We start from the raw sequence: 24024 nt of genomic DNA, 5'->3' as shown, positions 1-24024 counted from the left end.
TCAGGTAACAAATCCTCTCAGAAGCTTCCAGATGGACATTCCTTTCCATATTGTCATTTTTCATTGAACGAAGTGCTTTAGTGGCATGGAGACCAAAGCAGTTCAACCTTAAAGGATCAGGAGACATTTTAGTGAGCAACTCCCAAGAAGCAAATCCATTACTTTCATGGATGAAAGGGAGCTTTGACCTTCTGGCTCCTAAAAGTCTGGATAAACACGCTGTTTTACACCTTGTGGATTGATAGGCTGATTCAGGATTATGAGAGCCCAATTTTTCATTGTAGACAGCTTCAAAGTGCAAGTTCCAAAGTATAAAAACTTGAGGAGACGACATGACAGAAGTAGTCACTGCACAATGCTAAGTGGTGAAAGACTGGTTTTGTTTCTAAATTTTCAGTACCATCTGTTAGAAGTAGGACAGATTCCCACTTCTTCCCAACTTCCACCCAAAGAAAAACTTGTTGACAAAGAAAATTAATTCTGTTTAGAAATGACACTGTGCTACTTCCCCCTTAATCATCAGCATTACTGGATGAACTTCAAGATACCCCAACAAGGTAAATGAACCCATCATAAACTCCACTATGCAGTTTCTTCCACCTTCTGACAACTCACTCATAGGACTCATCTGGTTTTCTCCTTGAGACAAGCCTGGGAGTCCATGTCACTGAAATCTGTATGAATATTTATGATTTATTCTACTCAATAATTTCCAACCCAGGCAGAGCGAGCAAGATCATTGAGCTCTATGGCTGATGTGAAAATAGTGAGGGCTTTCTAGTAACATTTTCTAAAATTACTTGTCTATACTTTAGAAAATTTATGTTATCTGCATGATATGTTTAAAAAAGAACAACTCTCAGGTCTATTCTCTCAGACAAACTCAAATGACTGTTTCCCACCTCTACACTCAAGTTCTCCAAAGCTTTATTTGCTCTCAGATTTACCTATTCGGATTTGGGATAACAGACTCCATTAAGAAGCAGCACACATTCTGACATTATGATGTTACACTCAGTCTGCATGAGAAATGTGATGCAATTTTGAGTAGAAATAACGATTTAAGTCCAACCCTGATACTGCAAGCTGCATATATTTTCATATGTCTATAAAACCTCTCACACAAACAGAAGAGGGGTTTCTTCAGGTATTTACCCTCTCTAGCCACCTTGTTTGCATGTTGTTAGACCCTCTAACCTACAAATTCAACACTGTCCCAGCAGAGCTTCACAGACTGCTATAGTAACCTGGCAAACATCTCACTGTCTCTTGCCCCAAATGTAAAATCACTTTGTCCCTTTTTCTCCTCTTATATCTAAGGCATTCCAGAGGTATTATTAGGGCATGCTAAGGCTTATTAAGGCATAATACAGTTATAGACACTACAAATTCCAGCAGTGCAGCAATAAAGAGAAACTGCAGCAAGTGTCTCCAATTCAAAAATCTAAATACACAGAAGATGGCAGAACACTGCCTATGCACTAGAAGAAGCCCCATTAGTCAAGCCTATTTTTCTTGCCACATTAGCTTCCAACAAGGTATTTCTCTCATTAAAAACACCACTTTATCTCTGCCACCTGATGGCATGAACACCAGACACAGCACATCAAATGCATGACTTCAACTTCAGCCTCACTTCACAGCAGTACGTTTAAGTAATATGACTCCCCAAAAGGCTGAGCTCTTACAATTTCATGAGTGACCTTCTCAGTTCTCCTCACTTGCATTCTTAGCTTTCAATTAGCCTCCCCTTTAAGCAGCATAATATATACAATTCATAAGCGACTAAGTTGACTCTTTAATAAAATTGCAAAGCAATAGATGCTAAGAACTCTGAAGCAAAGCAAATTATGAACTGAATTCAGAACACGAGGCCACCCTCATTGCTGGCAGCAGCTGACAAAGCCACCGTTAAATGCTGTTTACATGCCTCTGCCAGAGTCATGCCAAACCACTGTATTCAGCAATAACAGCTCTCCATTCTGCTATCCTGCACGTGAGCAAAATCATCACTCCTGTTCATGGCAAACTGAGGTTTAGTGTTTTAGCAATGGCAATTTGCCACTGATTTTCAACAGTGACCTAGGCACTGCACGTACACTTTAACCAGGTACAGAAAATGGTCTCTTGGGTATTTTATCTTAATATTTGTGTACCAATAAGCCATCTACTTCAAATTCTGAGAAATGTGAAAGACAATATAGCTATGTACTCATTTAGCAACAATTTCTTACAGCAACTGAAAAAAAAATTATGGCTCTGTTGATTTATAGCCCTATTTCATATATTCTGAAGGAATTCTGCTCTTCTGAGATTGAGTATTCCCCATTTTTGTGGCAACTTCCCACAGGTCACAGTTTACAATATAAGACACGTACTCATGGATCACGAATTACATTCATACTCAAGAGGTATAATCCCATGAAAAACAGTTGCCCAAATGAAATTTGCAGCATTGCTCCACTAGTATGCTGCATAATCCTGCACTTTGCCAAGGGAAATTTTACATGGAGATAACAAATAAAGCAAACAGCAGTATTACTATGAAATGCACACTTGAGGTGGATCACTCATTTCTCTCAATTCAAAGAACAAAGGCTCCTGAAGAAACTCAAAGAGCAGATCAGGTCTTAACAATGTAACATATAGCTAGAAATGAAAATCAAATTACTTTTTCTCCACCTTCAAGCAGGAGCACCTCAGTGTGTTTAGGCTGTCCAAGAGTACTTGTGGTCAGTGATATCTACGCCAAAGTATAAACTTTTTTGTTTTTATTGCCCTCTTTTTTTCGTAACGTCCTTATCACCTCTCAGAGCTGGTTTTAGAAGCAAAACGCTGAACAAAGAGCTACTGGCTGAAAAGGAACGCATAATTTATTTGTTCTTTGATTCCTTCAATATAAATGTTAATCCTGTTCCCAGCTTCTTTGTCAATCTAACTCTTGGTTATTTATAGATGCAGAGTCCCACCAAAAGTCAGATCGTTAGCTGACACTCCATTTGGTCCTGCCACACCATTCATTCCTCTCTGCCTTCAACATACTGTGTAAGTCTTCCAGGCGTGCCCTTTCACAAACACTGCTGCCTCTTCCAGGTGCAGACTCTTCACTTCGACCTAGCCTACTCACAGAAGAAACCTCTATCCCAGGTAATGGGAACAGAATTACACTCATAGTTTTGTTTCATATCCCACCCAGAAGACCATTTCTAACTATTTCCAACACCTCAACTCCTGCCTCTGAAATCTTGTTTTTCCATTCTCTAACAGGTGCTGATAGCGCTCCCTTTGCAGCTTCCATCTCCAATAGTGAGGAAAAAAACAGAAAAAAGAAAGGGGAAAAAAAAAAAAAGAGATTTAGAGTCAAGACAATGCAAGACAATGGGGTGGGGGAAGGAAGGAACATGCTTAATTCAAATATATCATTAAAAATATGTATCTGAATTTACAAGATTTTGGCCAATTCTACAGATACAGCCACACAGATACTTGGGAGACATTCCCCCATTTTTTCATCTTTGGTTGCTGCACATTTAAAGTCAAATGCTTCACATTAAAAGGACAGCAATTAATCCCTCCCCTGGGATGGCAAACAGACATGCCTGCTAGAATATCTGGTTACTCCTAGTCTGTCACATCTAAAATCCCTATCTCAGGCAACAAGAATTTCAAAGACATCTCTCCTTGCCCTCCACAGCACCCAGTATTCACATTAATATGTGGAGCCATATCAAAACAGAAAGGTATCTGTTTTGAAAGTAAAATAAACTTTGCATTCTAGGTGTCTAGGCACAGCTGCATAGGTATAAACAACACTAAACCTTCACTTAAATACTATTTTTAGCACTGGACTTGCAGCAAACAAAAGCATATAGCAGATAATAATTTTTAAGAGTTCCCTGAGGAAAATGCCAAAGCAAAGGAATGAAGAGGCGATAAGTATCTTCAGAGTCTATTACTATTTTTTCAGACTACTATCACTGAACAATATGCATGTGTCTCTATTAATTTCATTGCCATCTGGACAGAAGATGCCACAGATGCTAGTGTCTTCACAAAATGTGCTTTGATTAGAGTTAAATTGTGTGTTAATAACGTTTATTTTTCCTGCCTAGCCAATAAGTGTATCTGTGTATCAGGAAGGAGGAAAGAAGGTGAGCAATAACACGAACCAAAAAGGTTGTCCTTTTTTTCCTCGCAGGTCATATATTCTGTAAGGAAATACCTAAGTACAGCACTGGCACATGGCAACCGGAAGTCAGCAGCATCAGCTACCGCCATAAATCCCAACCATTCCCATACATCATTTCATCACAGGTGGAATAACCCCACTTTTCTGGATAGTTTATTGAAGTCACAAAATTTTATAATTTGCAAAATAATAAAAGACAGTGTGCTGAACACTTTGTGGCATCCCAAACCAGGCAAGGGAGAACTTAAAATTTTACTGACAAAGATGTTCTCTCTTCACTCCCATCTTATTGTTTCCACTGAATTATATAGTATTTTGAAGTGCAGAAACTCTGCGTTAGTTTGTGTGCAGATAGAACTTGCCTGGAAATAAATCAGCAAAAGAATTTAAACATTAACATGTCTGTCTCCAAATCTCTCTAAAACCACCTGAAATATTCAATGAAACCACAGGTGACAGATCTTCTTACATTATTTGAGGACTTGTTTTTTGTCTCTCAGTTTCATTCATTCACGTGTATTCTTGAAGTAAAGCTCAACCCAGCACTTTAAAATCAGAGACACAGTTTGACTTTACGAGTGATTATTCTCACACTCCTCAAAAGCTTTTTTAGTGTGGTAAGAATAAAGCATATCATCAATCCAATCTCTTGGGTTTAACTGGATTCATAAGAGGATTCTGGACAAGGTTAATGAACCATAGAATTAAAATGCAGCTACATAAAGGACATAAGATTAGACAACTATAGAATGAATAGGACTTCAGAGTAATTTCTTTAATCCAAATTGAAAGTGCATTATGAATAGCTTTTCACTAAGCAGATACTTAGAAGTTTTACAACACAGGTAAGGACTCCAGTACCAAAACTTAAGAAGAAATACTTGATTTTCTCAGCTACTGTTGACAAAGCGCTGAGGACAATGCTCACCAAATCCCTATAAGATCTGCAGCAAAGAAGCTGGAAAGCATGCTCTGCAGACAATTCCTGGTAGCACTTGGCAGAAAATGAGGCACAGCATACCTAGACAACTTTAATAACCTATTCAGGTCACACTTACCTTTTCAAGACCATATGAGTTCAATATATTATTTCCTTTTGGCAGCAACTACAAAGAGAAACATGATTCTCCATGGCAAGCATCCCACTACGGAAAAGATAAGAGTTTTTGCTAGGATGTAAGGTCAGACACCTGTTGTTCGTCAGAAGTCACATAAACACCATTTCACTGTTGAAAACCGGGAACAGAAAATTACTAGTAAGGCTTCATCCACAACAGCTATAAACCCTCAGTCTCTCAGCATACAAAGTTACAAATGACCAAAGCTACTAGCTTTTTTACAAAGACCAAGCTCAACAGTCTTTAATTGAAATACATTTATAATAAGTAAACATTTCAGAATCAAAATTGGAGGCAGTTGACTGAAAACACGCGCAGACATTCTTGCATTACTCTCCATCCTCCTAGAGAAAGAATGGTTACTTCTGAGAGCAGTTTGATCAGTACAGAAGACTCCCACAAACTAAAACATGTTGTTTCAGATATTAGCTATGTAGTAGAGTACATTCGAGAAGTCTTTATATCAGTTTGGCATTTTTCAAGTACTTGGCAGCTGGTCCTTTTACAGATAACAAATATCCCCTTTTAGCCTGAAGAGAGTTAAATCAAAATCCATCTCTTCCAGCCCATAAATATACTAAGAATCCTATTTAGCTGAAGTCTACTGGCTGACTTGAATATTAACATTTCACTAAAATGAAAGCATTATGAAAGACTTATTTTCTATTTAGCAATATCACAACTACTGATAGATCTGGGTTGTGCTACTGATCACTTAAGACATACACCTATGAAATTTTAAGAGAATAAAATCTGAATAATTAAAATACACACTATCTGGAAAAACATCACATGTGCCTAAGGATAGAAAGAAAAAGGTTTTAATACATTTAACTATTTTGTGTAGATAATCATTTAACAGACTATGGCCAACCAATGAAGAAACAAAATACAATACAAACATTTTAGTCTTTTTCACTCTCTTTTCTCAATACACTTGACTTGTACTTTGAGCTTAAGTATTAGTTGAGTAGTTAATCCACTGATATACAACCTAAGCAGAAAAATAATTTTTTAAATGTACCACTAAATTGTTAATATCATTAATGGTACAACACCTCAGTACTGTACCACTAATAATATTTTCTTGGTTACTGTAGAGATAAATTTGTAATCTAGGTAACTGGAGTACAACTCAAAACATCCCCATGATAGCTTTAGGTTAAATTACAATTTGTTTTCATTGCTCACACTGCAATTATGGGCAAAATTGTCTCTACAAGTCAACATATATTAAAAGGAAGACTGTTACATTTTATGATAACTAAATAAAGTAAATGACAAGTAGTTACCAAAAAGTAAGATTCAAAACTCCATAACCAAAGCCTTTTTGCAATATGAGAGATATGAATGAAGATTCTTCTGGGTTGGAATAACTTCATTGTTTTGTAGATATCCCAAGTTATGAACGTCTCTTCCTCATAAAATGAGTAAGTCCAAGAAAGTCCCTACTGAACAGAATTAGCTTGATAATTACAATCTACTCAAAAGCAACAGAATGCCAATATCTTCAGATGCTTATAGCTGTGTTGTAAAAGCCAGTTCAAAGGTAGTAAGGTGAAATTTGCTTTGATAAAGTTTCACTGCAGTGGACAAAAATGAAGCTTGCATTTTGTTTGCTGGCAGAAAGAGAATTTTCAATTCACAAGAGCGCATATAACAAAACCAAACATGCAATCTATTGATTTTAAAACTTTTACTGCAATGTGACATTTAACTGAACAGTAATTAGATATCTATCATTTTTCCCCCAAAAAAGATGTAAACAGGATAATAATTACCTGTACGTATATAGCCTCTCAGATCACTTGAGGCAGGCAAAGCAGGGGGTAGTGTTTCTTAATGATTGAGACAGTTTTAACTGAAATGGATTTTCATTTTAAAAAAAGCAGCGCCAACATTTTTTTAACCCAACTTTAAACAAAATACTGTGCTTCTTGCCCTACTTTAACGTATCTGAAAAAGCAAAATAATTACCCATATTTTGGCATTCATGTTTGCATTTGCTCTGATCTTTCAGATTTCACAAGGCTGCTATTCAGTGTTGCCACGAAATACAGACTGTAGAATCTAGGTAGCACAGGCTACTTTCAATACCAAGTAGAAAGGAACATGAAGCAGGGCATCACACTACATTTCTGCAACTAGTACAGTAAGAGTGAAAACTAGAAAAAGTTAACCTACAGTGTACAGAAGAAACTAATTATCTGCAAAAGCTGATTTTTGGTTGTATATTATTTTACACTGTAATTTTCTGCATCTGCTGAATTAAAGTAGACATACTTGCTGCTTTCTTTGCTTTGTTTCCTATATTCTCTTCTCCCCTGCTCCCCATATATCATACACCAAGCATTATGAATATAAGCCCAAATATCCCCGACAATCCAGTGAACAAAGTTAGTTTAATGCACTGGTGTGAGGTGTGAAACCAAAAAAGGTCTCTCAATCTTCATCAAAGTTCTGTTGTAGAAGAAAGTTGGCAGCCAAGTTTTCATTCTTCTCACAAGCAAAATACGCCTGTATCACAAGTCCTTCAGGAAATCCTAATGCCTTTAACTGAAGAAAATAAACAGATTTAGAAAGTACATTTTATTATATATTAACCTTCTTTGTATGTCCAGTAATTTGACATGCCACTTAAGCATATACAGCCTTTAGTGCACAAAGGTGTTGCCTCTGTCTTCAGAAAACAGAATTCTTACTTGAAAAAGTGATCTGAGTCTAACGAAGTACCATAAAACATGTCACTTTTCTTTCACTGCAACAGTAACACACTAAAACAGACTCTGATCACAGTAACGTCAGGAAGTAACAGCAGATTGCACCACCACACAAAAAAAAACCCCAAACACCGCTCATTTGAAGTTATTAATTATATAAAGTTCAGGATTGTTAACAAAAGTTGCCTGGAACAGAACTTCCCAGCTTGTGATTACTAGTAGGTAGCCCAATGCATCACATTAAGCCATACTTTCCATTGTTCCAACTGGCCTTTCACTTTAAAAAAAAAAAATTGATTACACGTTGCAGCCATAAGAAATAAGTTGAAAGCAGTAAGTTTTTCAGCAGTCAAGGAACTAATTAATGTCTAGGACACAATGACAACAGGGGATGAGAATACTAGAGAAGAGCTTATTACTGTGCCAAAGGACAGGCTTAGCCTGCCCTTAAAGATATTCAGCAAACCAATCTTTGTTTTAGCCAAATGCAAGTACACACAACCACTTGGAGATTTTCTTAAAATCCTCACAGCACCCACAAGGCATTTTACATATAGGGCAGACCAAATCTCTTTGAAAAACTATGTCCTATTATCCTTTATTAACCATTCCTAGATTTAATTTCATGCTTACAAACAGCATGAATGTGTCAGCTGTAACACTAAGACAGTCCAACTTTTGGAAAGGGGAAAGCATGGAAAAGCGAAGCAGCATGCAGGTCTCTGCTGGGTTTTTGTACAGGTTGTAGAGGTAATAACGCTCTACTGCATAAAATGGTTTTAAAAGGAAATGCAGCAGACAAGAGAGGATGACCGGTGAAGATGTACATGTACAAAGACTTTTATTAGACTAATTTATTGTCAATTTCCTTGAGATCTAGGAAACTGACACCTATACTAAAAGTTGTTTTTTTCCTGATGATGCTTACATAATCTTTTGCTTTACCAGTTGAAAAACAGTCTTTGATATACAAAAACACTACCACAGTACGACACAAATCTTTGCAATCTGTTCTAAGAAAACTTAGAGGTATTGCTATCTATGCAAATCCATATTCAATCAGTGTTACACACAGTATTTATAAATGAAATATACCGTCAGAGTATATTTTTATAGACATATTTACCTTTATTTTTAAAAAACTATAATTAACTAATTCTCATGGACAGACATAACTGGGTTAAGTGGTGACTTCAACTAATCTACTTAACTATGAGAGGTCTTACTATCCATGTACTTTGCAAACAGTGCACATGCAGACACAACTCTGTACCTGGAAGCCTATCACAGCACCATCTAGAAAACCACCGTCTGAGGCTTTTGCAAGAGAAATTACTGCCTGAGTTCCCTCCCATTCCAGAGGGAAACACATTCAATCATCAATTACTACAGATGGCCTCTGATCACTTAAAAGGCTCTGCATCTTCTCAGTAAGATAGAGTCAAAAGATTTTGGACTCAATTGCTATAAAGCAAGAAGAGATGTAATTTGAAACAAGACTATAACAGCTATGACATGCCAAATATAAAATATCAAAACCGACGCAGAACTACTGAGCATAAACAAAGTTTAAGGCATGTCTTAAGCATGCACCACAGTCAAAACACTACAGCAACAGCCAAGCAACATTTCAAAGAAGAAAGCCTCACCCTTTCTATAGCTTCTTTTTCCTGAGGTGTTACTTGAATGTAGTTCATATGCCCATTTCCAGCTTCTGCTACTCCTCCAGTGCTGGCACCATCATCACTGCCACTTAATCCTTGGCGGGACTCTACAGCTGGCTCATTCAACATATGAATAAAATGTTCCTGGTGTTGGCTTATTTGCTATGATACAGAAGAGAAAAATTAATATTTTGAAATGAAGCATGTTTAAGTCTGCCAATAGGCAAGTAAGAATATTCATTTTCAGTGAATTAAGGAGTTAAACAAACGTGTAAAAAGTGCATACTGAAAAATGATTAAATCTAAGCATAAAAAATGCAATTTAAGGTTTCAGTTCAATTGCAATGACCCTTCCCTTTGTCCGATGCCCTTTGCACCTCTTGGGAAAAGACTCAGACTCATTTCTAATGTCACAGAAAATATGTTCTGTACAGCAATAACTGCTGAAAAGCCAACAAAGAATGTTCTAACAGCTATTAACACACTACCCCAGTTAACATCAACATATTCCTTTCTTTCTTGTAAAGCTAAATCAAAATTAGTAGCATTATTTTGTCATTTTAAGATTCACCTGCAGTAGTTGAGGGTTTTCCCGTCCAATCTGCTGTAGCAATGCTGGCAACAGAGAAGGATTTTGCTGAATAATTTGTCTCATCTGCTGGAACTGAGGCTGATTTCGTAAAAACTCAAGTGGATGTCCTGAAAAATCAAGGAGATAACACGTTTTTTAAAAAGTTACCAAGATCCTTAATAAAATACATATCTAAGCTATAACTGTAGATAGAAATGGAACATGAAAGTGGACAATACACCCCTTACTGAAGAACAGAAAAGCTTGCTTCCCCACACTAACTTATTCTAGTTTTAAGCAAGAACTCTTTATGCTGAGGTTAAACAATGCATTTTCTTATCACTCAGCCTTCGCTTAATATCCAAGAGCCTCCTGTCCTTGATCTCCAGCACTTTTCTCTTTATATCCCATTTCTGAGTAACCTCAGAGACACCTACCCAGCCTACTCTCTTGTCTCTATGCCTACAATGGAGTTCTCTACCTCCTGGAATAGGTCAGTTCTGTCCTCAAGTCAGTCTTGCCTTCACATATATCCTATACTGTTAGGTATTGCCTTGAATCCAGCAGTGTCTAAAGTGCTCTGAAGTATCCCATTCCCCCATTCTCTCTTTATAGATAATATCATGTGTGTCTGTCACTTCTACCCCTATGGTACACTCTGGCCTCTATCAAGGATTACATCTTGAACACCATCTCTGCCACAGCCTAGGACAGACCTTTGCTACCCCTTGATTATGCTCCTTTCATGTATTTATTTCCCTTTAACACAGAGTTCTCCTCAGCAGGGACCAACCAGTCTGTTTGTGTGCTGCACTGCTGAGTGAGAAGTCCTAGGTCACGGATAGGTCTCTCAGGTGTTACACCTCACAGCATTACTGCAGGTTGCTCCCTTGATATTCCAACTTCCAAGCAGTAAATGCATTAGTATAGTCACAGCTGACAGCACACAGGCAAAGCAGAAAACAGAGTTTAAGAGAAAACACAGTCCTCTCCACATTTGTGGTCTTACATTTGAATGCAGAATACCGAATCAAAGGAATTGTGCAAGTTCACAGCATTTTTAGAAGCTTCATGCTCTATTCCAGATATATCCACATACAACAAGCCATTTGTTCTAAGCGAGTACCACACTTGAAATTTCCATGCTGCAGCTCTTATCCAATTCACTTTGACAAGTTCACAACCACCAGGAACTTAAAATTCACTGAAGCACAGAATACTTGAATGCCTGTGTTTATCACATCCACTCATATATAACCTTTCTTACCTCCTAATGAACTAGTAGTCGTAGGTATAGTTGCTACTGATGTTGCCACTGCTGAAGACTGAGAGGCACCAGTGCTTGCTGCTTGAGATGGCTCAGCCACAGCCTGATTATCTCCAGGTATACCCTAAAGCCACAGTTCACATAATTACCTACAGAATGCTAAAAGATACTTGTTTTTCTACACATATCATGTAGTTTTCAGAACGAAGAAAAAACATTAATGCTTTCACTGCAAATACAAAGCACGATGTTGTGATATGTATATATTTACAACTGGAAGAGAATACTGTGAAAGAGTAATTTATTTTTTGAGAAGAAAAATATGTGGCTTGTATAGCGAGGTAGTAAAGCACGCACTGCACCAGTTTAAAATACATTTTACTCCATCAACAATTACTTGCTTTGAATTCTGTTCTAAGATATCTGACAGGAGTGAAAAAGTTAAACTAAATATAGTGTTACAATGTTATAGTGTTAAGCAAATAAAGTTACATTACAGCAACAGAATTGTGGCACACAATGCTAACAGTGAGATTATAGATGCCATACAATCTGGCAAGAAATTGAGATATAAGAACAAGGCTTTTTGGATCTCTTTCCTCAATGCAACATCACAACAGCTGTCATTTACTCTACCTTAAGTGTGAAAAGGCTTGTATGTTATCAAATTTTAGCAGGTTAAAAACCAGTTAACTTGCATTTTGTTTATTTTCCACGTGTAGACAACTTTATATAGGAACTAATTGCTTAGCAGGACAAATCTAAAAAAGAACAATTATAATAATTAGAATGTGGGCTATACCCACGAGACAGACCTTACTTACTCTACTACTTCTCTCCTATATGGAAATCCTTCAAAACTTCCCACCCAGACCATGTTTTCCTCACTGTCCTGAATTGCACCAAATTCATCCTTTCCATCACCCTCCCTGAAGCCTAGAAGCCTAAGGCAGCTTGGCCCGGGCACCCTTCAGTTTGGAACCACAAAATGTAAGGAACGGGGTAGGTGGAAATAATCACAGAATTTCAGTGTAACCAGACAAGGAAGAGGTTTGGCAAACCTACCAGAAATCACTGGTAGGTAACGCAGATTAAAAATCCTACTCCTACTTGTTCTTCACATGAGATGTTCATCACTATAGCTGAACAAAAAGGATGAATACACAGCTAATATAGAGGCCAATTCTGAAAAAGGAGAACTGGACAGTGCTTCAGCAAAACTTTGCCCTACTGTGAGGTAAGATGTAAACCAAGTTATAAATCACCTAATCACCAAGTTCACTTTTAAGTCACTGACAGGAATAAACGCAATTTTTCCCTGCCACATACTTCATTACCATTACATGGCTTGGTCAGCTTGCTACACATCCCTCCCTCCACAGAGGAGGAAGAAAACTTCACTCACTACATAATTCTGAGGTAACTCTCTTATCAGTGCACTGCTTAAATACCTTTTCCCATTAAATCAGTCATTTCTGGGAATTTAAGTATAATGTAGGAACTTGGGTTAATCTTATGAAATTACGGGTTGATTTTGCCTGTTCACAGGCATGTTTTGTCACTGCAATCTGTGCCCAGATCAAACAGCATATGCTTTTTTAAACCTTAAGTTTGCTCTCGAATGGAAGCACTACGGAAACTAGTTAATGAAATTTACTTAGAGACGAATTGTCATCTTGAACATCACCTTAAGTCTTAAATATAACCTTGAAGTATCACCCTCCAAATAACCGAGACTGTGTACAACTATAATTGGATGAGAGTAGTGAGGTGTACGCACTCTCTTCATAGAGCTATCCAACAGAATAAAGCATGATACTAATTCAAGTAAAATTAATTTTGAATGTAAAAATTCCTTGGACAGCAAAAAGGCCATTTTTTTTCCTTATGGCGGATTAAACAACTCTTCACTGTTTAAGTGAGCTCCAGAGCAGTTTTTAGCTGACATTGTTCTCCATAGGGTAATATTCACATGAAGTCCAGCACAAGGAATGTAATAGTTCCAGTGGGAAGGGACGTACAATGATCATCTCGTCCAACTGCCTGACCACTTCTGGGCTGACCAGTAGTTAACGCTTGTCATTAAGGGCATTGTCCAAATGCCTCTGAAACACTGACAGGCTTGGGGCATCGACCACCTCTCTAGGAAGCCTGTTCAGTGTTTGACTACCTTGAGGGTAAAGAGATATTTCCTAAAAAGTTTCAAACTAAGAGGCTGTAACCAATGGTCTGGTTGTTGGAGGAAAGGCAGGACTCCTTCCTAATGAAGGGCTAGAAAACCTTGGATCAAAGCGAGATCTGAATCTAAACGCTTCAAAGATGAGTGTGGAGTATAGCAAAAGAAACAGCACCTTCTGGAATCAAGACCTCCTTCCATGACTACAGCTCAAATACATAGGATTACATCTAGATCCTCAGCCATGAAAATTGAACAGCTTGTCATCTGAACCATGGACAACATGTGGAAATTTCAGGGCTCACTGAATACACAGTTACACTTCAGGCATACTCTCTTGACACTTTCTTTCCAATACTTCACAGGTGCCTTTGGTGTACTCATCCTTTAAACCAGGACAGTGGTATAGACTTACAGCTCTCAACATCCTAATCCTACACTGCAGATTACATAAAAGATAACATCAATGACGGTTTGGAGGCAGACAGAGGGTCAAAGAACAGTGTTGTCAATGGACCACTATTAACTAAAGATACGTTTTTTTTAATGCAGCAGGATAGTAAGGAACATGTTCAGATCACAGCAGATCAAGAACAATTAAAAAGACCATTTGCAGCAAAAAGATTCTTCTAGAAGGACAACAGAAGTCTGGCAGCTATTACAGAATTATAGAATGTCCTGAGTTGGAAGGGACCCACAAGGATCACCGAGTCCAATGCCAGTCTCTGCATCTGACAACTCCACAGGTCACACCATGTGTCTGAGGGCGTTGTCCAGTCTCTTCTTGAACACTGTCAGGCTTGGGGCCGTGACACCTCCCTGGGGAGCCTGTTCCAGTGCTCCACCACCCTCTGGGTGAAGAACCTTTTCCTAATGTCCAACCTAAACCTCCCCTGGCACATCTTCCTGCCATTCCCTTGGGTTCTGTCATTGGTCACTAAAGAGAAGAGTTCGGGGACTGCCCCTCCTCCTCCCTTTGTGAGGAATCTGGAGCCCCATGAGGTCTCCCCTCAGCCTCCTCCAGGAAGAACAAACCCAGTGACTTTAGCTGCTCCTCATATGACTTCCTCTCCAAACTTTTCACTAACTTTGTAGCCCTCCTCTGGACACTCTGCAGTACACCTTTGTATCCTTTTCATCCTGTGGCGCCCAGAACTGCACACAGTGCTCCAGGTGAGGCTGCACCAGTGCAGAGCAGAGCAGGACAGTCACCTTCCTCGCCCGGCTGGCAATGCACAGTCTGAGGAGTCTCACTGTCATGCATCTCCTGAAGCTTTGGTGTGCTATCCCACTGCTCCTCACTGACCTGCCTGCTACTGCCCCATTCCCCCTTTCAATCTCATTTAAAGAAAGAAAATGTATTCTCAGTAAAGGATAAAATATATTCTCAGTAAAGGATAACACAACACAGACAGGGACCAGCTTATAAAACAGAAGGATCCACATTAAACACAGGACCTACTGAAGGAATAGAAAGGAACTGCTGAGACCAGTCAGACAATCTATTTGGCAGAAGTGCCACATGTTGACCTCCATCATAGGGATTCTCTATTTCTGTTCAGGACTTCCTGAACAGAAATAAGCTATAGCAGGGAAATATCAGAGTGTACAAGCACTGCACACAGTACATGACTGTCACACATACAGCAAGCCCCAAACGTACAGTATGCACTGGATTTATGGTATATGTACAGACTAAATTAATAGTAAAATCAACGTTTTTAAGGCATGAAAACCAAATGTTTGAGATTCCAGACGTTTGAGGTTCGAGACTTATGGCAGATAAACAGGAACTACTGCATTCACTCTAAGGGCAAGACAATATTTACCACCTTTCAGTGGCTCAAACAAAGAATCATTTTGGCTGCAAGAGATCCTCAAGGTCTTCAATTGTTAACACTGGCACTAAACCATGTCCCCAAGAACCTCCCCTATACATCTTTTAAACACCTCCAGGGATGCTGACTCAACCACTTCCCTCAGCAGCCTGTTCCATGGCCTGACAACTCTTTCTGTGAAGAAATTGTTTCCTAATATCCAATCTCAGCCTCCTCTGAGGCAACTTGAGGCCATTTCCCCTTGTCCTGTCACTTGCTACTTGAGAGAAGAGACCAACACCCTCCATGCTACAATCTCCTTTCAGATAGTTGTTCTCATCTAATACTAGATGAGAACTGAACTTTCTACATTCATGTATTCAAAACATCTGTTGCCTGTTTAGAAACTACAGGTTACAAAGTCTTGGGATTACTAATGTAAGTAGCAAGCACACCAGTGACTTGTAGTTTTAACTACTGAAGAAAAACTTCATTAGCAAGAAATGTTTCATAACTAGAGGTAAAGACGCCATTTTCTTATCTATCAGAAATTCAATCCATATATATTTTGCAAAGACTGCTTCAAGATATCTGACTCCAAGATTTTAATAAAGTTCAGATTTGGAACAAGTAAAAGCTGCATCAGGGGGAAAAAATGGTATGCTAGAGTGAAAACTAAATGCACCTGAAATACTGATGAAGCAACAAGCTTCCAGACAGATTCTCTGGTGTTTACAATTCACCTGTTAGATGAAGGTATACAATGAGCAGTAATCAAAAAAGCCCCTAAAACGATTCACAAGATTTCCATTCAAGTGAAGCTACTCTTCTATTTCCTCTTATGCCAATGACGTTCATTTCTCCCTTCAAACTATATTTGTCAAATAAGAAACTGTTTCTTCCCCAAAACACTGCTTAAGTTAAAACACCAGTTAAACTAAGCACACTTCACAAAATTTTCAAACCTTTCTGTTTGGAAAGTATATTATTAAGAACACTGTGCGTTATTAGTAAAAACAATGAACTGGAACTTAAAAAGAGCCTTTGTGATGTTACAGATACTAGTAAAAAACCACAGCTAATGCTGTCACTAAGATGTGACTCAAAATCATTCCTTGAGCCAGCTACTGGCACTTAAAACTATCACTGTAACTGGACATACTTTACATACATATCCATGTAAATCAACAAAAGTGACAGAAGTAGTTAGAGGTGACTTCACTATTTCCTGGAGCATATTATGACCCTCCAAATCCAAATCTCAGCCTTCCAGATGCTCTGCTTAGAGATGGTTTTCCTCTATGAACACGTATTACTCTCACCGATTGGATAATATTCAAAATAACAAGTAAATCACAGTTATAACTATTCGTTAGCAAGGACAAAACAGAAAGTGAGAGAACAAGGTGTTGATAAAATAAACTGCTCACCATTAAAAGATATTCCACCGCTCTGTCAGGATTGTTGAAGCTGGCCCTCAGCGCCGCAATTACTTGCTCGCGTTCATAGCCCATTGACATGATCTCAGTCACCATATTCTCATAGGACTGACCTGTCACTAGAAGTAACATGACCACCATTTTAAGGGAATAAGTCAAAAAAAAGCACCAAAAAAGTTGCAATGGATAAATTTCACTTCTACCCAAATCTGAGTTGTTCACTGAAGAATTAAGAATAGCTCATATTAAATTTGCCATGATCCTGTTGCTTTAATTCCAAATATACTCTGGTGGTTTCATTATGCATTTGATTGGAACAGTAGATGGTAATGAACACAACACAAACTTTATTGAAAAAGGCAGCACTTGTGATACCTCTGTACTCATAATAGAAATAATATTCCCCCTCTAGGCTTTCATCTAAGGTCAAGGGTATCCTCACAGGTAATATTCGATTCCTGATGTAATCAAGAAAAGTGTCCTGCAGTGCAAGTTTGGAAATTAAGCTTTCCAGCCAGAAATCTGCCTGTGAAACTGCTGGCTATTGAGGTTTTCCTTAAGAGACTTTACACTATGCTACGGTTAGATAGATGACAAATAATGATGACCAAGTTACAACTGTATATTGCTACATGCTGGTGATAATGATCTAAGTCACTTAATCCACTTAATATAGACCAATTCGAATCAGGCAGAAGACCTAATGTTACATCTAGGGAAGTCACCTAGTCCTCCATGAGGGTTCAGGAGAACAAGTTAACTCATTTAATTAATGTATAGTTGACTAGACACCTATCACATAAAATCTCCCACCTCTCACAGCATAAACAAACTAAAACAGGCCCACACCTGCAGTCATCAAAAGGGTACACACACTACATATGGAGCAATTTAAGGACAACTGATCACTATACTAATGGTATTGTAGGGAAAATTATTATCTCTTCACAATCCATTTTATTTCCCTTCCTCAAAAGTAGACAGCAGGTTTAATAATTAAAAAAAATAACTATTCTATCATAAATTGTATCTAAGCAACATCTTAAAGGTTACCTTACTGTGCAAAAATGGGAGAAAAAACCCCACGGGCATTAAAATACCTTCTCCTTCCTTGGATAAAGGTACTCCTGATCTCAGTGGAACACTGCTACTGACTCTCTAACACTAGCAAGTTAGTGGCAGAAGAGTTAAATAATTAACAGTCACCATAAAAACTAACAGATTAAAAAAAGTAGAGGGAACAAATACTGCTAAAGCTACTCTGTTAAGTAAGTCACAATTAAAAGAACCAAAGAAAATATTGAGTTTTATTCCTTTAGAAAGGGGTTTAACTCAAGCCAAAATTAACAAAACCACATTGCTCGTTTTTTAAAGAATGCTTCTAAACAATCAGTGGATGTATGACTGAGGGCAATATCCTCAAGAACAAATAATAAAACAGCCCAAGCCCAAGGATACTTATGCATTATCCTTAATGATAAATAATAGATTTACAAACCTTGACTAATTTGAGTATTTATTGTTCAGATTTCATAGTGCCAATCTGAATTTTAGGAATGGTAAGTTCATGTCTTCATATACAAGACCAATCATTTTACATCTACTTTCATTTTTTTTAAGGCATTAAAAAAAAAAAAATCACCTGGCTCTAAAGACAGGTATTTCTGTACATACCTTCAGAGAAGCAAGAAAGTCAAGCCAACAAGTGTTCCAACACAGTGATTTTGTTAAACTTACTGCTCATGTTCTTTCTTACACAGCAGTAGTTTACCCGTACTATTGGTAATAAACTAATAAAGGTAAACAGCAGACACAACATATTTTGATCTAAATAGTTAGTAAAACATTTCTGTAGTGCTCTTATAAGCTGGGTAGAGACTAGAAGAGTATGAGATTTGGTACAGAAAAAAAAGATGCAATTAGGTTGACTTGCTCTGGACAGACTGCTACATAAGCCGTAATTAAATGACAAAGAAGGAAACAGAATTACCAGGAATTTAGGCACATATACTCCAAATACAGCCTACTTACAGAAGTCATGCAAAAGCAAGACCAAGAATAGTAATTCAGGAATTGCACACCAGCCATGTCATGATATAGAGTCAGGCCTATCTCTGCACAGTGCTACTGGAAACGTTTGTGAGGTCAAAGTTCATCTGCTCTGCTCTTTGCTTTCATCTTTCAGATAACGTTTTAAAGCTGGATTAACTGTCAAATTCAGTTCATTCCACTCCCCACAATAATTCTTGTCCCACGCCCTAAAGAAAGCTTAGGTTGCTTCAGTGAAAGATACTGTTGCATAGGAATGGCAAGATGTGCAGACCTTCATGTAGCACACAAAGCCACATTGGCTTTCAGTCAGTGTATCTAACTGAAAACAAAAGCAATTTAGTAGAAATCAATCCCTGTTCTTAAAGTGAAGCCAATTACCTTCAGGCAATATAACTGAGAAGCCACAGTAAGAACATGCCTAGGACCCTACTTAGGATGTAAAAACATACTACATGAATTTGTGCAAGCAGATTCCTTTTCAGACAGTTTCTGAAGAAAAAGAACCACAGAGTTCATGCCTATTGCCTTTGAAAAATTTTTGGCGTATGCTCGCCCAGGAAATGACACTCAATGCGTGTAATTTTCAAACTGTTAGGGACACATGGGTTTACTCTATCAGATACCAAAGAACTTTCATATAAGATGGATAAGGTGATGCTCTCCTGCTCCTTTGAGAGGAGATCTATTTTTTTGTTTTCAACTCAAAAGATAAATGAATCAAGACTACTAGCTTAACTAAAATTGTTGGTCATTACTGTGTTAACACAGGGGTGTTCAACTCATTTTCACAGGGGGCCACATCAGCCTCACAGTTGCCTTCAAAGGGCAGAATGTTATTTTAGGACAGTATAAATGTAACTACTCCTATAAATGTAACTATGCTCCCGGTGTAAGATAAGCATTTGCGATGACTGCATCTCAGCCACTAAGGTATAATGAATGGCTAATGAAACTTGCAGCACCGCTGGTAGCAGCAGTCACTTAAAAAATGTAGCAGAACTTGACTAGCTACCCCCTACAGTATCTATCAGCTATTTCAGCTCATGCATTTCCTCAGCCTAAAACAGTATGTCTGTCGTAAGACCTGACCTGCAGTTAAACCAGACTAAACCTGGTTGCTGCCACCAATACATGTAAAATATTACTACTGCTCCTAAATCACTTTGGGTTGCTTAATCACAACACCTGCCTCCAATATCAACACACCCTTACACAAAAATTTAAGTGAAACTCTCTAACTGCTTTAACTTTTTGTACCAAGTTGCAGCTTAATGTTACAGAGATGATACAAAATAAAAACCCCATCTCCCCCTTATAATTTAAGTAAGAGTAAGGAGTTGTGGGTTTGCCTAGTAATTTCATAGCTACCAGAATCAGCATAAACGAGGGGCACTTCCTATTGTTCTTACTGTGTGTATTCCACAATGAAACAAAGACATTTAAAGTGTCAAAAGAAAAGTGAATTGAGTATAAGTATATGGAGACATTCATTCCTCAACCCAGACAGCAGGAGATTCGGTGAATTTATCTAATCTGAATGTGTCAAAAGACAGCACTGTCAAAGCGGGAATGAGTGAATTATAAAGGCAGCCATTTATCAGACCTGCACACTGGGAGGCAAATGTGAAAAGTATATACATATTTAGGTCTAGTCTTCTATTCAAGACACTTCAAATTGTATAGTTAGAAGAGAAATTAAGGCAAAAAGGAAAAAAAACTAGGAATGAGAACAATCTTCCTTTCACACAATAAAAATACATGAACTGAAATATTCTTCAGTAAAGAAGTTCTAGATGCTGGTTCTACGATAGCAACTTCAGGCCTTAGAAAAGAGTACTTCAATTATAACTGTAACAATGACAGATACAGAAGAGAATGTCAACATCTGCTAATCCGTCACTTGTTTCTGCTGCACCAAAATAATGTCTACATTAAAAAAACACTCCACTTACCAAGTGCACTTATAGCATCCTCAAAAAGATTTGATCGAGATGTATCACCTGTTGTACTGCAAGATGAAGACAAGTGCAATGGTAATTACAAAACTTTGGAAAACTTCCTGTTTTTCAAAAAAAGCAGCAGCAGCTGTAACTCTAATAGTCCTTTTTGTTTCTAAAAAACCAACAAAGCTTTCCAAAGAGCTCTCTTTGGTCTAATAGTGAGACCAGATTTTACAGACTTACAATGCTACCATTTTTAACACAAGGCCAACCTTCCCCCCCTACCCCCCAATAGTTTGGCTCTTGCCCATCTGCTCGTGGATTAGCCATCTGCTTGCTTGAATGCTTTAAAAGGTGGAAGCATAAAGTGGATTTTCAAAAGCACACAGCAGTCTCACTAACTGCTTCCCCATAGTCACCAGTTTGACCTCAATGAGGACTCAAGGTGAGCAGCAAGAATTTATTAAAATCTCAGTATCCTGCTTTCCCAGGAATATAAACTGCTAACATTTGCGCTTACTCCATCTGAAGTTATCAAAGTGTTAAATTACAGAATTAAAGGCTCACCTCCATGAACACCAAGGAACATAGAGGCACAACTCCAGGCAGAAGAACCCCAGTTAACTCAGTCAGAGCCACGGGTGCCCCTTTCCTGGCTTGTCCCAGGGCTGCAACTTAAGGCATCAGCCCCTTGGTCTCAGGGTGACACCCCTGATGGGTCAACGAGAGAGGGTCTCCATGTCTCCTTACAAGATCAAGGTTATTACTGCCTACAGAGTGGTGCAACTCACCACGGGGTGCCAGGAAAAAAAATGTTTGGAGATCATGCAAGACCTGTCATGGGAAGAATCAAAGCCAGGGAAAGGGAAGCATCAAGGCACCCTGTGGATGAAAGGCATGGGTAAAGAGAGTGAAAAGAGGAGAAAAAAGGCCAGTCACATGTAAACAACACTTGCCTGACCATGACCTGCACCTGAGCACAAGTGCATCCTGACTTCTAACTGAATTCCGTGTCTATTTTTCATGGTGGGGGTCTCTCTGTTCTACATGCACATGTGTGTATGGAAGCTTAAGTGCCCACAACTGGACACGGAACCATGAGAGTCACAGGGATCCACATGTCTGTGGAGTCAGCAACTGCAGTGACCAGACGCCGTGGAAGTCTCAGTGCCAGCAACTGGAGAAGGAGCCACAGGAGTCCACATGCCTGGGGTGTTGGCAACTGAAGAGACTCAAGTGTAGACATATTCTGAGTGGATGAATACGCTGGCTTACATGTCATCACCAGCAAGCACTACACTTGACTACAGGGAGCAGGGTAAGACTCTTGAGAGCCAGTTATTGAATGGCTGTAGATCAAGAGTCTGCTGCTGAAGAGAATGGAGGGTCTGGGGGTCAGCTACTGGTAAGGTCACAGGCCTCAACCAACTGGTGGAGAGACCTGTCCATATGTCCAGGAATGAAGCAAATGGGAGACCAGGGGGTCTACAGACTAGCTACCTGGTTCGGTGCGCATCTACAGCCAGTTCCTGGATGGATCCTCTGTGTGTGTGCACATGTGTATGCGTGCCAAGGGAATCTGAGTTATCAGCAAATGGAGAAGGGTGGCAGGACTCAGGCAGTCACACGCCCAGGTACCAAAAACTTGGGAGACTGGGAGATCTAGGGACCAGTTATCAGAATACACTGTCTAAGGCTAGCTACTGGAGAAACTAACATTGTTCATTTGCATGTTTGTACACAGGCATTTTGCACTAGTTGGCTTTGCCTTGAGTAGCCTGAGGTGAACAGGATGTGTGTGTTGGTGCTGTATGGTTGCTTGAGTGCTGTTTTTCTCCTGCCTCTGTTGACCTATGCAGCTGATCATAAATAGGTATACACATATTGCGTGTATGTACTGGGAATACATGTTCAATCTTAATACTTGATAGACCTGGGGACATGGAGCTGCAGCAGCCTTGCATCTATCAGGCTACGAGAGTTGGCAGCTCCTATCAGTACATGAAAGATCATCAGATTAATCTGAATCAGTTTTCAGAAGATGCCACTAGGAGAAAAAAAAATCTAACGAGGCATTTACAGAGATGTATCTTTTTACGAAAGAAAAAAATTGTTCCAACAAGAACGCTTCACTAGTATCTATGACTATTAAAAGTTACAACTGAAAAAGATCAAAGGCAAAATGGGACACCAGATTGTCTGGCTAACCCTCAATAAATCTTCACCAGCCTTAGTAATTTAACTTCAAAAGCAGATCAGAAACAAGCACTACTCACTGAAATCAAGGCAGGTGGAAACTACAACATATTTGTTAAATAGTTCTCGTTTCATTTTACGTACACTGAGGTTCCCTTACTGCAGCTTTTTACTGCAATCTGTACATGGAAAACCTGGAAAGCACTGTTTCAGCATCAAAGATTTAATTTAATATTAGAACCTACTGGACACACTGGGCAGCAAAAAACCCAACCCATGAACATCAAAGAAAATCTAAGTTATTTGACTGATAAATGAAGCTTTATTTGTACTCCATTTTAAAAATACGTCTATTTCTCAGAATTGCAAAATTAAACCATCACTTAGGGTACTTAGTGCAAGAAATTTGTGATGACATCGTGAAGATATTAGGCAATTGCAAGTTAAGTTTCTTTATCATCAAATCAATATTTGATTGTGTGTAAATACAACCACCTCAAAAAAATCTGTGTCTCGTGCACCAGTATTCATATAAATAACACAGAAATAATTGAAAACCAGTGTATGAAAAATGAAGATTTGATGCTTGCAGCACTTCAAGGGCCATTAAGTTACAGTTAGCCTTTTTATCCCACACAATAGTTAAGCAATTTAAAGTGAGCAAAAAAGGCCACAGTATACAACACAGTTGAAATCTTCAACTTCCATTTGATTTTCTTAAATGTAGAGAAGTGAGGTTAATAGACATCCCAACTCCTACAACTATCTGCAGATGGGCCAAAGAGCATTCAGAACAAATAAGCTTGTAGCTTTAAGACATTACATGATTAAGAGCAATACTATAGCCTACATTTTGGAAGAAAAATCTCTTTCCA

At 38.6% G+C, this 24024-nt stretch overlaps 1 protein-coding gene across 1 annotated transcript in view; it reads right to left on the bottom strand.

Moving 5' to 3' along the window:
- Window positions 1-4320: 4320 nt before the first annotated feature.
- Window positions 4321-24024, bottom strand: part of RAD23B (RAD23 homolog B, nucleotide excision repair protein) — a 40557-nt gene continuing 20853 nt past the window's right edge. The window contains exons 5-10 of the mRNA XM_065656520.1: window positions 20966-21021; window positions 16953-17080; window positions 11530-11653; window positions 10263-10390; window positions 9677-9853; window positions 4321-7863 (exon numbers count right to left, since the gene is read on the bottom strand). Of these exons, the coding sequence (XP_065512592.1) occupies window positions 7750-7863; window positions 9677-9853; window positions 10263-10390; window positions 11530-11653; window positions 16953-17080; window positions 20966-21021 (727 nt within the window). The 3' untranslated portion in view covers window positions 4321-7749. The remainder of the gene's footprint in view (window positions 7864-9676; window positions 9854-10262; window positions 10391-11529; window positions 11654-16952; window positions 17081-20965; window positions 21022-24024) is intronic.

This window comes from Caloenas nicobarica, chromosome Z (genome assembly GCF_036013445.1).
Source record: "Caloenas nicobarica isolate bCalNic1 chromosome Z, bCalNic1.hap1, whole genome shotgun sequence".
NCBI classification, from domain to species: domain Eukaryota; kingdom Metazoa; phylum Chordata; class Aves; order Columbiformes; family Columbidae; genus Caloenas; species Caloenas nicobarica.
The sequence above is the reverse complement of the archived record's forward strand: the minus strand, read 5'-3'. Positions and strand labels throughout refer to the sequence as shown.